At 40.1% G+C, this 16512-nt stretch overlaps 1 protein-coding gene across 1 annotated transcript in view; it reads right to left on the bottom strand.

Moving 5' to 3' along the window:
- Positions 1-10009: 10009 nt before the first annotated feature.
- Positions 10010-16512, bottom strand: part of eeig1a (estrogen-induced osteoclastogenesis regulator 1a) — a 35013-nt gene continuing 28510 nt past the window's right edge. The window contains exons 11-12 of the mRNA XM_061730655.1: positions 14094-14163; positions 10010-12738 (exon numbers count right to left, since the gene is read on the bottom strand). Of these exons, the coding sequence (XP_061586639.1) occupies positions 12693-12738; positions 14094-14163 (116 nt within the window). The 3' untranslated portion in view covers positions 10010-12692. The remainder of the gene's footprint in view (positions 12739-14093; positions 14164-16512) is intronic.

The following is a 16512-nucleotide window of genomic DNA, read 5'->3' as shown; positions in this document are numbered from 1 at the left end:
CAGCCGTTACTTCTGCTCACTCATTTCATGTGAAAGACAAACTAGGATTTGTTGGCCATGTCAATGTTTTTAGGCAGTAGTGGCCTTTATTCAAAGTCGTTGGACAGGAAATTGGTATCGAGAAAGGGGGGAAGACTTACAGGCCGGGATTTGAACCTGCGCTGCCTGCATGAGGGCGATAGCCTCCATAAATGCCCCCAGCTGAAACCATCCAGGCCCAGTATTTGGCCCTCTAACGTCTAACAAATCTGTTGGCTGCATCTCTGATAGAAATGAGCAAAGCAAGAATACACCTGGGGATTTTGATTGCACTAGTCTAGATGCGTAAGTTTAGACAATAGTCTGGTTGCGACTGATGACAAGAACACTGACTGAGACCCGGCCCATGACAGGACTTTTTTTTTTTATTATTATTCAGAGAAAAAAATATTTTTATCCGAATTCTGACTTTTTTTTAAAATAAGAAAAACAATCCTCCCTACATTTTTTTTGTTTCTTTAGTTTCTGAAAAAAGTCAGAATATTAACTTTTTTTTTCTTCATGGGCCCTAATCCTCTTCCTAACATTTTTCATGTCTAAATAAGTTATTGATTAATTGTAGGAAGTGTCCTTCCTAGTGTCCAAGGAACCTTGAGGCCCCAGGTTCAAGCCCTGGAATGGCAAACAAGATGAACCACTTTGGGCCCTTGAGCAAGGCCCTAAACCCTAATTGCTCCCCTGGCGAAATGTTGTGTTTGTTCTCTCAGATGTACTGTAAGTCGCTTTGGATAAGAGCGTCTGCTAAATGACAGTAGTGTCAACTTAATCTTGTGGTCTCCAATCCCTGCTGCTGCTGACAAAAATCACGCAAGGTTACTGTAGTGTCCCTTTTGCTGGATGGCAGGAAGCAAACAGTTTTTTGACTTAATTGTAGTGTCCCTTTTGCAGACCACCGGTTGCCAGTTTTACTTGTTGTGACGTGTGCAATAAATGCAAATGTACAAAACTGTTTTCATTGAGTAACTTTATTTTAATCACACTTTGTTTCCAATTTAAAAAAGTGTCGTCGATTTCCAGTTCTGCGTTTCAATTCCTTACTCAAAAAACATACAAATCTTTCCTTTACCATACCAGGGATGATACCAGGGAGCTAGGGTTCGAGACCCTTTCTCTCAAAGGACAAACTGCATATAAATCCAGCAATTCTGGAGCGCTACTGACAAGTAAAAATCAATATCTGCGGAGGTAGGACGTAAGATGAGAAGCGATGTACATATACACCCATTTTTTACACACACACACACACACACACACACACACACACACACACACACACACACACACACACACACACACACACACACACACACACACACACACACACACACACACACACACACACACACACACACACACACACACACACACCCCTTTAAATTTTTCCCTCTTTGTTTCATTGCAGCCATTTGCTAAGATCAAAGAAGTTGACTCACATGCTGTCCATTTCATCTGATCCTCCTTGAAATGGTTCTGCTTCTTCATTGGAGCCCAGATGCATTTAATTAAACTGATTGGACTTGATTAGGAAATGCACACACCTGTCTATATAAGACATTACAGCTCACAGTGCATGTCAGAGCAAATGAGAATCAGGAGGTTGAAGGACCTGCCCAGGGAGCGCAGAGACAGAATTGTGGTAAGGTTCAGATCTGGCCAAGGTTACAAAAGAACGTCTGCAGCACTCAAGGTTCCTAAGAGCACTGGGGCCTCCATAATCCATAAATGCAAGAAGGTGAGAGAGGTAAAGAAGAACCCAAAGATCACTGTGGCTCAGCTTCAGAGATGCAGTAGGGCGATGTCAGAGATATCCTGGCAGGAAACCTCTTCCAGAATGCTCCGGACCTCAGACTGGGCCGAAGTTTCACCTTCCAACAAGACAATGACCCTAAAGCACACAGCTAAGATAACAAAGATGCAAAAGCGCAGCTTTTGCAGATCGTTTACAGCCGTAAATAAGCTGAGGGAGAAGACCTCCATCACTATTTCCATGCACTGTCCCAGATTTCAAGCTCTGTAGAGAAGCAATATGCAAATGTAACACCTACTAAGAAAATGGGATCAGTTCGTAGAAGGTTTAAAGGATTCCGCTCTCAAAAGTGAAGTTAGAAAGATGGTTGCGAAGCCCTCCTGTGGGAAACAGAGGAAGGTCGGTCCCCTCCGTCCCAGAGTTGTAAAGAGCAGTCAAGTTCAGGCCAGCAGTAGCCAACTGATTACATAAGATGTTCAAAAAGCAATTACTCATCAGGGGGAAGCAGATTTAGGCATTACACTTGCTGACCTACGAGTGCTGTAAGTGAACTGAGTAGACGCACCCCTTAACAGCCCGTACATGAGCCTAAGCCGTGATCTAGACCAGTGTCTCCCAACCTGGGGTCCGGGCCCCCCCTGGGGGGGCGCCAGAGATCTCTGGGGGGGGGCGCAAAACTTTGTCTGCTTTGAGGATATGCAGTTGTAAAAAATTATATTTGCGAATGTTAAATAAATAAAAAATAACACACCTAATGGAATACTGTAATCCAAGTCTGTATAAACCCACGTAGTATTTTAAAATTACCAAAATATATTTCTAAGTTATTTAGCAGGATAAAAACTTAACTTATTATTATATCATTATTCAACATTTAATCATACTACTACTCCAACAGGTTGTCAAAGGAAAAATTTTTAAAATGTTTGCGCTCATATTAAAAGAGACATTTTTCTGAAATTATTTTATGTCCTTGCAATTATTTTCTGTGCGTATTTTATACATTGGTGACACAAAATGAAGGTGAGAAAGACAAAGTCATATGTATACATGGTAAACCAAAGAGAAATGTATCACAAAAACATAATGTTCATTTTTTCAATTAAAGATTTGTAACGAATCACTTTACTCTTTTGGTGCTAGTACGTACGGGTCGGGGGGCCCAGCAGGTCTTAGACACAAGTAAGGGGGGCTCCAAGGAAAAAAGGTTGGGAACCACTGATCTAGACCGTCCTATACGACTATGTAGATCTTGATATAGAAGTAAACGGTCTGACTGTTCATGAGGGAGGGTTCCTGATGGTCAAAGATTGTGCCCACTTACTCTGATCCAGGTGTCATAGGGATGAATATCTTTGAAACATGCAGAGACATAATACACACTGAGTTCACACTGCAAGGTAGACTGGATTTAAACCCGAGAGGCTTTCAATATTCTTCATGCAGTAAATGTAACAGACTGCTGGTCTATCTAGATCAGTGTTTCCTAACCCTGCATGCAGGACAGGCCCACTGTCCTGCATGTTTTAGATGTTTCCCTTCATCATCACACCTGATTAATGGTCCTAATTAGCTTGTCATCAAGGCCTGCACAGTTCTGTTGATGACACAGCCACTTGTATCACGGTGTGCTGAAACAGAGTAACATCTAAAACATGCAGGACAGTGGGCCTCGAGGACCAGGGTTGGGAAACACTGATCTAGATGACATCTTGGTGATTTCAGAAACGTTTGAGCAGCATTTGGAGAGATTATAAACAGTGTTTAAGAGTTAGGAGTCGGAGTGGTGGAGCCAGGATACAGGAGGAGGCGAAGATGGATGGTAGGTTTCACAGGTGTGTTGTAGAGGACGGAGAAGGTTTGGGATGCAAAGGTGGCTGACATGTATTCCAAGCTATAGGAGTCAAGTTGGTTCATTTGTTTCATTCTCTGAGAAATCTTTGTTGCAAAAGACAGTGGCAAAGACTGCGTAACCGCTTGTTCTTTAGAAGATTAGGAAGAGTGGAAAACTGACCTGCTGCCAGCGTGGTTTGAAATAAAACTCAAGAACACCAGAAATAATTGTGTGCTGTGTGGCATCAAAATTTCATGGGCAACAGACACACACACACACACACACACACACACACACACACACACACACACACACACACACACACATTTGTATATGTGCAGTAATAATTAAGAGATGATAATGGAAGTATGAAACCGCTGATGCCAGTAATCTGGGGGTGGATGGGGGGAAGTGGGTGGTGTTGGTATAACTGCTTGTAAATCTGTGTACCAGTGGTACGGTAAAGTGAAGCTGGAGCTAAAACTGTGCTGTCAGTGGATTGGGGTTAAATGTTAATAAATAAATGTGATTACAGATCGCCTGATCACTGCCGATCACTAAACAGCAACCAGTGTAAAACACAATCATCTCAGTTTCTGTGCCGGTACTGTAACATTTATATTTTTGTCATGTTTACAAATGTATATGCTTTCTTTTAGTTGTTTATAGTGTTTATACTTTATAGTTTTCTTGTAATTTGCAGCTGGAAATCTTGTCTTATATATAGCCTGCATTTTTTTTTACATTTTCATTAAAATGTTAAGATGATATGAATCTTGTTATGAAGTAAAAGCCTCAGGCACTGTGGGACCTCTTGATCATCAGTCCTTTAGTATTTTAGACAGTTGTGAAACCATCCAAGTCAATTGCGTGGTTTTAAAATAAACTCAAAGAATTTCACCTTCTTAGGTTCCTCTTCCATTTCAAGATAAGACGGAAGTTTCTTCTATAAGGAGCGTTAAGTTGCAGAATCAAAGCAGAGAAAACAGACGCAGCAGATTATCGAGACGGAGCGCACTTCCTCACAGGAAGCGCAGACCCAGTAAAAATAACCCCATAACTGGCATCTCTACATTATACCCCTGAGGTGAAAGTCTTCTGTGTTCCAATAAAGGAAACCACTGTATTTAAATTTCCCGACTCTGAAATCAGATCACATCTGCCCTCCCACCGCAATTCTGCTGAAAGGAAGCTAGAAAACACAAAGCATGTGTAGGTGCTTCCGAGCTTGTATCCTTGTTTTTTAAATTTATTTATTTTTATTTTCATGTTAACATTAAAAACATTCATATTCCCTTGTTTGATCAAAACTGAACTTTTAAATTATCTTTCTAGTTTCACCAGCAAGACTTTCACTGATGTTTGCGGCTTTGCCGACGGTGCAGTCAAGGACCAATGGGAAAGCAGAATTTTAATCTTCCAACTGAAAATAAATAAGTAAGAAGCCAAAAACAAGTCAGATTTCCTAAAACATTAGACATAGACACATTATTAGCTGATTTATGGTACTTTATTAATATTTTACCAGTATATTTTCAAACATAGGTGACCCCAGACGGACTGACAGGGTTGTGTTTTGAGTGTTTTGACAAAATATTTTGCCTTCATATATTCATTTTTGAGAAACCGTTGTGATGAATCTCACAATACACAATGCCAGAAGGGAGAAAGTTGGGGTGATATTACAAATAAAATGCATAACAAAAAATGCAGTGATGCCTACATTTGCTTTGACTCTTATTTCTATGCAAGACATTAGATGTTCTCTTGAAAGCACCATGTGTTGCTCTTAAATCCCAGCAGCTTTTCTGCATTAATGCTGCCGTCACAGAAGTGTACAGGACTTTTCCCAAAGGCACTGATGCAGGTTGTAACAACAGTCTGGATGGGCCTTTCTGAGTTTGTGCACTCAGCTCCCACTTCTTTATTAAATAAAAAAAGGGGGGGGGGGGGGGGGGGGGGGGGTCTGGAGTAATTATCTAACTAAAACACATGTCTGTTCTGTGATGGTGCATCTCAGATGTCTCAAGATCATGACAACAAGGAAGACTTTTTATGGCCTAAATCTTCTACACTGGTGACGGGTGAGTTCCAGGTTCACTGACTGGTTCCAGTCAAAATTAGTTAACGTGAACTGGTAAACTTTGCTCATGATTGATGCTTTATCTAGTCAGTTACTCAATATTATTTCAATTTCTATATACATGATACTGAAATACAGTGTATAAACAAGTATAAAGGATTAAAAAGGAATAAAGTGTCTGTTTTCTTACTCCTGCTCCCACGGGATCTCTGACCATAGCTGCCCACTCCCACGTGATATATTGAGTTTGTGACATCTCCATCCATGATATATGAATATACACCCACTTAATCCCCTGCAGCCTGGATAGGGTACGGGGGTGTGCTGCAGATTAAGGCAGGGGTACACCAGGTCACCAGCTGGGCCACGTATATCCAACCAACCATCCACGCTCACTCCTAAGAGCAGTTTAAACCATGCAATCAACCTAACGTACATGTTTTATGACTGCGGGGGGGAGATAACCCGCACAAGCACAGGGAGAAAGTACGCCCTCCACACAGAACGACTCCTGCCGAGAGTGGAACCAGGAACTGTGCAGCTTGTGCCATCTCCTGTCTTCAATCCACCGCATTAAACATGTCTGAAATAGACTCAAGACACTGTTTTTGCACTTTAAATACGAGTTCAATCATTCTCTGAGCCCAAACTGTTCACTCCCTTACTGGTAAGCACTGCTTTAAGTACGCTGCGCCTGCCACTTGGAGAAAATTGCAGAAAACTCTAAAAAAAAAAAGTTAAAGGAGCTCATCAACCTTGTATCTCTGAAAACCCGTGTGAAAGAAATTGGAGCAGCTTCATACCGAACCAGTTCTTGTTCTAATGTGAATCTTGAGCCTTAGACCTCTTGCTTTTATTCTGTAAGTTATTTTATTTGTGTTCCTGTGTGATTCCTGGGTGTTTTGTAATTGTTGCAATTTTTTTATGCTGCTGTCTCGGCCAGGCTTCCCTTGGAAAAGAGGTCATTGTGTCTCAACGGAACCAACATGGTTAAATAAAGGCAATAAATAATTACTGTGGTTAAAGCTAGCTAAATACCAAAAAACCCATCTGGAATACCGACTCATCTGACCACGATATGACGTGGTCCCACTGCACTCTTCATTTTTAGCCACAAGTTTTGCAATCGAAATTTTTCATTTATTGCATCTAATAAGAAAAGTAAACTAGAAACTTCCCTGATGTGGAAACTGACATATCTCCTCCGAGTTACCTGCATGTCTACGGTTCCTCCAGTCCCTGCTCTTCTCCTCGTTCATTATATGAAACCCACAAGTTTCTGTACATGTGGATATTTACAGCCTGTTGATGGAGAGGCTCAAACTATGAAGTGTGTCACTTTTTCCACATTGAAAACATTTTCTGAAAAGTGCCGTTGATCAAACTCCCAACCACCTGAAAAGTCACGTCTCATTTTACCGTAACCGAGTGCTACGGTTGCTCAGAACTGTTAACATGTAGGCCTAGACACCACAGATATGAGAAAGTGTCCTACGTTGACTCTGTTGAGATCAGAAATTTCAATATAATAGATGCTGAAATCATCATCATTTGAAAAGGTGTCAACCACAAGTCTTCCATGCATGAGCCACCAGCACAACGGCAGCAAAGAGAAGTAGATTTGGCCTAAAATGAAACAAAAGCAAAACTTTTGAGTTCTTGTTTTGCTGACTGTTGCACCCTGAAACCCAAGGGCACACATTTGCATCACATTATCTCTCTTACATTGTTATAAACATCAATTCTTCCCTCTCAGAGTGGTGTTGGTAGGCTGCACGTAGGTTTTCATTTGAAATCATTGCAGCAGCTGGAATAAAGAGCCTCAAACACAGACGTGAGAGTTGAGTCTGGTATTGTGCTGCACCATGTTGCACATGGGCAGAAAACAAAAACCGAACCTATTACTTATATAACTTTACACTCGTTCCCATCAAGGTGGTCTTAACCTCAAAGAACTGGCAGAGCTTCAGCGGTTGCAGTCATGCGTCTCAGATTAACCGCGAGTCCCAGCATGCATCAGGTGGAAGGGTCCTGAAATGATCTGCCAACTCTCACCTCCATGTCTGAAATCAAAAGAAAAGTGATCATCTATCCATCCATCACTAATTAGTTTCTCTAAACATCATTTATACTCAACTTACCTGGTTTTTGGAAACTCCAGATTTGACTACAAGGTTTATTGGTTGGATGTAATCATTTCTTTTTACAGATTCTCAGCTTGGTATTTTAAATCCACCAGAGGACCTCTTGACCTCACGCTGCTCAAACACTGCTGACGGATCAAACTTTTAGAAAAGCCAAAGTGTTTTCAGATCACAAATAAAACTCAGCGTTTATCGGCTGCACTCGGCTGACCAAAGGCAGCCAGCATGTTCATGTGAGCAGCTAGAAATATTAGTATTCAAAAACACCACATTACATCCTGTTGATGCCATTAATAAATATAATCCACATCCACATCTAAAAAGAAAAGAAGGGGAACTACCATGTTCCATTAATTCAGTTTGGTAAACCCATAATGTAAGAATGGCTCAAGACCAGAAATAAACGGCTGTTGGTGACAACTAATACTGAAACTGACAGCAAAATATGCATTTAGGCCAAAACATCAGCGGAGAAAAATATCTGGATATTTCTTGATCAGATTAATACAACGGTACTAAAATCTCCAACGGAAGTTTTTATAATATAGTAACAATTTTTCATATTTCCATTATAGTCTGATAACAGTGGGTAATTGATATGTGTTGAGGTTGCATTACAAAAATACCCCATATTATGTTTAGTTACTTATCTATTGACTTCCATAAAATGATCAAACTCTATTCTCTATACTCTGACAACATCCAGCAACGGCTGTAATGTGGCTTTAGCCTTTAGGTTATTGTGTTTTTAATACACAAGACTGACTTTATTTTTCCCCTCTCTATCAAATACCTCATCCCCAGTCAGTCAGGATAACTGTGATAATGTTTGGATGAAGAGAGAGAGAGAGAAAAAAAAGACAACAGCGCCATCATCAGTCCATGTACTCTCAGACTTTTCTCCAGGCCTGACTGAAATATTGTCCTCAATATATAATACTTCTTACAATACTAAACTCCAATGAAGATGCAAAAACTTGGACAAAATAAGTCCTGACCCAATCGAGCATCAGCTTGAATATTTGTACAAAAACTAAGTTCTGTCTGGCATCGGTCCTCCTTTAGTTAGATTTAATTCCATTTTTAATATTCTTTCCCCACAAAAACATATATCCTAGTTCCCCTGTACCTGTGACTCTACTTGAGAAGTTTTTTTTAATGCTTACTTGTAATGTTGAAGTCCCTCTATGCAGCAATCCCATTTCTGACCACGGCACATCACATTCATAGTCAGCCATGTGAGAGGCAATGAAGCACTTTTAGATGGTAAAGGTAATGTCATCACTAGATGTGCCGGATAGTCCCCATTTATAAACACAGTATTGTCACTGGCTCTTTCGTGAACAGATCTTGCACACCCCCATGTGGTCAGAAGTGGTATTGCTAGTGTGGCTTTAACTTAAAAAAAAAAAAAGAAAAAAAAAAAGCCACTACAAAAAGTAGGATTGTTCTCATCAAGAGAATATCCTACACTTTTTATCTATCCTTCACACTTTATAAATCTAAATAATCAACTCTGAATTTAGCACATTACCTTTACCTTACCCGATGTCTGCCCCAACTGTCAGCTCCTTTAAATCAGGCCTAAAAACATTACTGTTTACTGAAGCGTACTACTAAATTAAATACTTACCTGCTCTATTCTACTGTCCTTATTTTAAACAACTTGTGCTTTTTATTATTTTACCTCTTTTCTTATCATTTTATTTGTTATTTAAGCATACTCTTAAATTAAATACTTATTTATGTTTTAAGTGTGTCTTGCCGCTTTTAATGTTGATGTAAAGCACTTTGAATTACCTTGTGTTGAATTGTGCTATACAAATAAACTTGCCTTGTCTTAGTAGACTAGTCCTTCTGTCAAACAGCCTCATCTGCAGCATCTGGACCACAACTAGAATAGTAATCTTCTGCAGCCGCAAAATTAAGATCCACACCCACAACTTCAATTGAAAGACTAAGATAATAATGTTGAGGGCAAGAATTTTAACATAGCGTAGCAGCGCTGAAGTTGCTGTAATTAATAGAAGTAAACATGGCGTGTAATCAATAAATGCTCAAAACATGGCGTCACGAAACTCACATCTCAATTATTACTGCAGATTATTTAAAAAAAACAAACAAAAAAACACAAACACACACACTAGAGAGAAACTCTGAATACTTTATTGTTTATAAGTAATTTCTGCACAAATATACCAGAAAAAAATACACATTAACTATATTTATCTTCTATAAATTTAGCTCAAACTAGCTTTCTTACAATAGAATCATTTGTTAGAATCACTAAAAAGAAAAAAACAAGCTCAAAGAGGCGAGTTCTGTGCATAGCTTATAACAACCTCCAGACCCCCAAAAAAAGTTTAAATAAATGATTTAAAATAATACAAAAGACCGTGGCGATGTCGAGCCAAATTCAGTGGTTCATCCCAAGAGGTGAGTTTTACCAAGCATGCGATCAATAAACGGGTCGCTGCGGATGGACTGTGAAAAAGACAGTCGTATGAAGAGCTGGGATCAGCAGCTCGGCGTGATGAAGATGTGAAGCAGCGAGGGACAAAACTGCTGCCTCACTCAACAAATATCTAACTACAACTCAAGTTTACAGGTGAAGTCGCTTAAAAAAAAAAAAGGACATTCTTCATAGAAGAGTCCAAATTGAAACACGAGTCTTAAACATGTTTTTTATTGTTCTTTTAAGGTTTTTGCAATGTTTAACGAGTTTGAGTCTAAATTATTTGCTTTGATAAGCAAAAATGTAAAAAAAAAACGTTCAGTAAAAGTATAATATTTATAACTGGTTCTGTCAATCAATTTATTTAATCTATCAGGGCATAAAGAGGTTTGTGAAAGGGACACTGTTTTTACTTCTTATTTCCAGATAAATCAGCATGCTCTTAAAGAGAAAAAAAAAAGAAAACATACACATGACGCGTAACTTTGTGGCCCTTGCAGGATTAAAACAAAAGATGCTCTTTTTGTGAACAATACTTGCAGAGCAACAAAAACCAGCCAGCTGGTTTCTGCATGATTCCTCTGTTCGGGGTGAAAACTCCACATTTTTCCTGCCTCAGTGGTGCTTTTCTTTTCTTTTTTTTATTCCAGTAATCAGTAAACTGAATCAAAATAAGGCTCATTGGAAACACCAGCGAGGCTGGAGCGCATGTCGTTCCCCCACCAGGGGGCAACAAAGACTTTTACAGTTGCAGCTGTCACAGAACCCCCTCCTTATCGCACCTGAACACAAAAACCTCAGCTGAGGAACATCAGTCGTAATCGTCGACGTGTTCACTCGGCTCAGCAGAAAACCTTGCCTCAGCTGGAGCTTAATACTCGAGCATGCAAAGAGTGTACAGTTGGGCTTCTAGTAAACTTAGCGATAAGCTGACGGAAAGAAACCAACAAAACAAAAACAAACGTTTCCCTCCTCACCATCACCAGCACTCTTATCACAGTTTTCAATGTGCTTTTGGCTCATTCAAGAGAAACGTCAGGCACACAGTGGTTCTGTTTCCCCCCGATCAACAGGGAAAAACTATTTCAGACAAAAAAATTTCTGCACAGTGGTTTTCCAAAAACTTTCAAATCACATTAAGTGTTGGATGTGATGCATTTAATATTCGTCATTACGCATCAAACGTGTGTTTATTTATTGTGCAACACATCCAGTATGTAAACTGCACAGTTAGTTTATCCTGTTCTGCTGCTGAGCTTCAGTGGAGATGGCGGAGCCTCTGAAGGCCACAATCATTTTAAATCCAAACCAGCAGGATTACTGCTCAGCACTTTTGAGAGAACAAGAAGGTGTCAATTTAATTCCACAGAGATTTTATGAACATATATTTGAAAAAAAAAAAAAACAACAACACAATTTCAACATGAGAGCAGATGATTACGTTCACTCTTAAATGTGTGTGGCTGTAAACCGTAAAGCTTATGAATTGGTCAGTTTGTTATAAGAACAGGAAATTAAATCCAGAATCATCCACACATCCCCAACATATCTGCAATGCATCTGAGATTTAACATCTTCCTGCCGCTGCTGGTATTAAAGCGGATCGCTTCTACTCATCTTCAACACTGTTTAATGTCATGCATTAAAGCCAGTCTATGCAGCATTGCCACATCTGACCACACGGAAGCGCATGTAGTTTCTGTAATGTAGTTTGTTTAAAACATTTTAGTCTAAAACACAGCTGAGTGATACACTGCTGGTGCACGTGAGATTAATGAAAATGTGTGTTCAGCGAGGTCAACTAACGAAACTGGATGGATACTTTTATCTAAATATGAACTAAACAGGGAAAATGTTTTATAATTGTTTCTGTGGACTAATTTAGCAATTTACTGTTCATAGAAACTGTTAAATATGTTGAATAAATGATGCAAAACTCATTTACTTTGGAAAACAAAAATGTCCTTGTGACAGCAGCTCACTGACCTTCTCTCAGATTTACATTTTCTGGGAAATAAAGTGTCTCCAAAGTAAACCAATCGATAATTTAAACAGTCTTATGAAGATGATCACCTTCAACCAGAGCAGTGAGTTTCACTTTTACCAAATTGCTGGGGATAAATAGATGATTTTGGGGGCCAGAAGTGGCAAACCTCCTGTTTTAACCGCAACACAAGCGAGATGGAGTTATTTTGTGCCTTCACGCGGAGTCGCCCTCCACGTTAACAAACGGCGTTGCAGGCAGGCGCTGCAACAGGCTTCACGTAAAGTGCAAACTGACGGCTTTTCCTCTCCCGGCATCAGACCAGCTGAAGCTTGCGTACAGACCCGGACAGACGGACGATGGGGCGATGCACGGGTCAACGTGTCGTCCACTGCTGCTGCCTGGCTTAATGGCTCTCTATCACCACGGGCTCGTAGCCGGAGGCAGACACCCTGAAAGGAGTCAAGAGGGACAAGAGTCATATGTTTATGCAATCATTGCACAGCTTCACCTTTTATTGCTCACTTTTCAACCTTTTTAGTTATAGGTTTTATAGTTTTTAGTATTTTTTTTTTTGGTTGGTTCGTTTTAGTTTCATCTTAGTTTCTGAGGTACTGACAAACTGAGGATGAAAGAATTCCATCGACAATCCCGAACAGTACAAAAATCCTTCACCTTTTTCTCTGAGTTATTAAAATTAGAAGAAAAAAACTTTGAGGAAGAAAAACGAGAACAAATGTTTGGGACCCATTTCTTCATACGCACAGATGGGGAGGAGATTATGTTGCAACATGAGCTCCCGTATAAAATCTGCTTTCACATCAAGGGGGACAACAAAGGCGCAGGCATCCACAGTCTTTTAGATGCTGTTGTTTCCTTTTCTGTCAGCAACACCTCAACACTCCTCCTTCATTTGCCATCTGTCATTTCATCTGTCAACGTCACACCAACATCAATCCTGATGGACTGAAGAGTCTGAAATAAAGCTCATCCATCCATCCAGCCATCCATCCATGGACCAGAGTACAGCTTAGTCCCATACGAGCCAAGGTGTAGCCTGAGATCCTCCGGCGTGTCCCTATTAGAGATTCCAAGATCTCGACTAAAAACTAAGGGCGACCAGGCCTTTGCTATCAGGGCCCCGTTGCTCTGGAATGACCTGCCGGAGGAGATCAGGCGAGCCACATCTCGTCCATTTTTAAATCTCTTTTAAAAACACACTTTTTTAAATGTGCTTTTACTTAACATCTAATAATTTACTCTATAATATCCAATGTTATTATTTTCTAATCTTTTATTTTATTTCTATGTTCTTATGTTTTTATATTTTTGTCATTTTATTGGATTCTGCCTTTTAATTCTGCTCTTGTAACAGCACCTTGTAACTGTGTTTGGAAAGATGCTATACAAATAAAGCTTATTATTATTATTATTATTATTATTATTATTATTACAGCTGAACCTGGAGGGCTTTATGTTCCCAACACTGCTCCAAGGACTAAACGCGAACTGAACCTTCGGAGGTGACCTCAGTACGGCTCGCCGTATACGTGTGAGAAATGCTGACTAAGCGCCCCGAGTGCATTCAGACAACTGGAAGGGACCGGTTAAGAGAGCACTTGGAGTTGTGCTTTAACTTCTTCGTAAATGAGAAGTTTTGCATCCCAACTCCTGTGGGGGGGGAGGAAGTGAGAGCGACATACAGACACCAACGGTGTCTCTGCAGCAAACCGCACAGACGGCGCCGCTGCGCGCGTGTGTCAGCGCTGAAACAGGAAGTGGTACAGACACAGAAAGTGAGACTCACCTGTTCCCCAGCCTGATGCCGCTGAGTGCAGTGGTTCCATCCCTGCTGACGAACAGGCGGAGGTTACTGTCTGAAAGTACAGAAGGACAGAAAAACAGAGTCAGAGTCAGCTGAAGGAGTCCGGATACTATGGTGTGACACAACACAGAGCTGAAGGAGCGTTTGGTCCAAACATGGAGCTGCAGCCCCATCAACGCCTCCAGCTCTGACGTGGTCACGGCTTTAGGATGACAATAACATGCTTTAAAATTACCCGTAAAACCTTCATATGGAGAAATTCAGAATAAACAAATAACACAGCTGAACGCAGACCTACACCAACTTACACACTGATACCGTCACATTTCCCACAAACCACAACTGCTAAGTCTGCAGTAAAGTTGCTTTCATCAAAGAAGATTATGACTAAATAATCGTCGTCAACGAACCTTTACCAAGACGAGAGGAAACGAAAATGCTGGTAACCATAACGATAATTAAATATATAATGCAATATCGTAGAGGAATAAAAATGAGACTAAAATGTAGATTACAAAATAAAAACTGCTAAAATGTGTCTTCATTTTCGTTGACCAAAACGAGACGAAATATTCTAACAAAGATCCTTAATATCCATGATGTTTTAAGTAGTTTCCTCTGGTTTAGTTTTGCTGCTGGATGACGTCACGTCCTCAATCCCAGTCGCGATGCAGCTGCAGGTTAGAGGCTGATGCCGTTAACGCTCTAGGTTCACGTCAATTAAAAACAAAGTTAAACAGAGAAAGATGGCCGGCCACGCGGGGATCTTCTCTGGGGCTGGGAGAAGAAGAAGAGACCATCTTTGGATACACTTTCCTACATAGACGTGGAAAAGAAAACCGAATGTTTTGTCGAAAAAGAAAAAGATGGGGAGAAATGTGGAAAAATAAATATGTTGTAAACTCAAATTAGAGCGTCTTCTGTATCTGGAATGAATGAATTCTTGAGTCTATAAGGTAAAAATAATATAATAATAAGATGACCTTGTTTGAATTGTAAAATGGGTTTGGCTAAATACAATCTTTGACTAAAACTAGACTAAAATGCTCAGACTTTTAGTCGACTGAAACTTGACAAGACTAAAAGGAGTATGAACATGACTAAAACTAATAAAAACTAAAGTGATAGCTTGACCCAAAGACTAGACTAAAACTAAAATTGAAACAGGGTGACAAAAACAACACTAGTCTGCCGGCAACAGACAACTAGCAGATACAGTAGCAGCTCAGAGGACAGGCCCTCTGGAAAGGAGCCATCAACCAGTCAGGAAAAAGATTCAGTTAAAATCAACTGAGACATTTAAAAAATGTGTAGAACAGATGTGACATGAAATCAAACCTGAAACATACAGCATATATCAAATAAAAACTGATGACACGCTAAAGCAAAAGTTGGTTTACAAAGGACAGAGAACCAAAATCCTGCTGGATGAATCTAAAGGATTTAACACGCAACTTTACATCATGAAACCTACAAGGCTGGATTGAGGTTTCACCAACTGGGCTCTCTTCTGCACCAACTAAATGTGTTTACGTCCCCAGAGCAGCTCTCACCCAGACCTGCTGCTGTGGGTTTTGAGACTACCTTGTGTGCAGGGTATTTTTTGGTTGCCGGGTGCATTTCCTCCCTCGCTACCTTGTGTTTATTGTGACACGGACTCGTGCGTCAGTCGACATCTGCTGATTAACATAAGAGGCAAAAGGAACGCTGGCTGGAGACGGCTTATTAAGCTTTACATTTAAAAAAAAAGCTGATATGGAAAAAGGCTGCTATGAGCAAGTCACATGCTGCCACGTTACACCGTGGCCTGCGAGCAGCTGAACCTACACTAACGAACCAGGACTTTTTATAATTTACCGTCTAAAGCAAACATGCTTAGGACATTAAATTAGGAAATCTTTTTTAGCAGTTACTTTACTTTACTTACAATTACTTTAACAAATATTGAAAATATTCATATTTTAAGTGTTGCTGATGATTCTTAGGTGATCACATTGTTTTGAAAACTAATTCACACCAACAGACAATAAACATGCGCTTCGTTTTTCCATCTGAACAACTTTCCCATCGCACCATTGTTTGAAAGGTTCCTGCGTGGCTGCAACGGTGCCACCGCTTCTCCAGTTTCAGGGCTTTGTTTTTGTAATGCTGCTTCAATCTTCTGCACAATTAGCCAACGTTTAGTTGTTAGCGTTTAGAGAGGCATGCATGAGTTCAGAGGTGGACAGAGTACTCGACCCCAGTACTTGAGTAAGAGTACAAATACTACTGGTCAAAATTTACTCCGTTACAAGTAAAAGTAGCTCAGTCAAAATATTACTCGAGTAAGAGTAGAAAAGTACTTGCTTTTAAAGGTACTTAAGTATCCAAAAGTAAATGCTTTTAAATTTACTTTAAGTAA

This window comes from Cololabis saira, chromosome 9, assembly GCF_033807715.1.
Source record: "Cololabis saira isolate AMF1-May2022 chromosome 9, fColSai1.1, whole genome shotgun sequence".
Classification (NCBI taxonomy): Eukaryota; Metazoa; Chordata; class Actinopteri; order Beloniformes; family Belonidae; genus Cololabis; species Cololabis saira.
The sequence above is the reverse complement of the archived record's forward strand: the minus strand, read 5'-3'. Positions and strand labels throughout refer to the sequence as shown.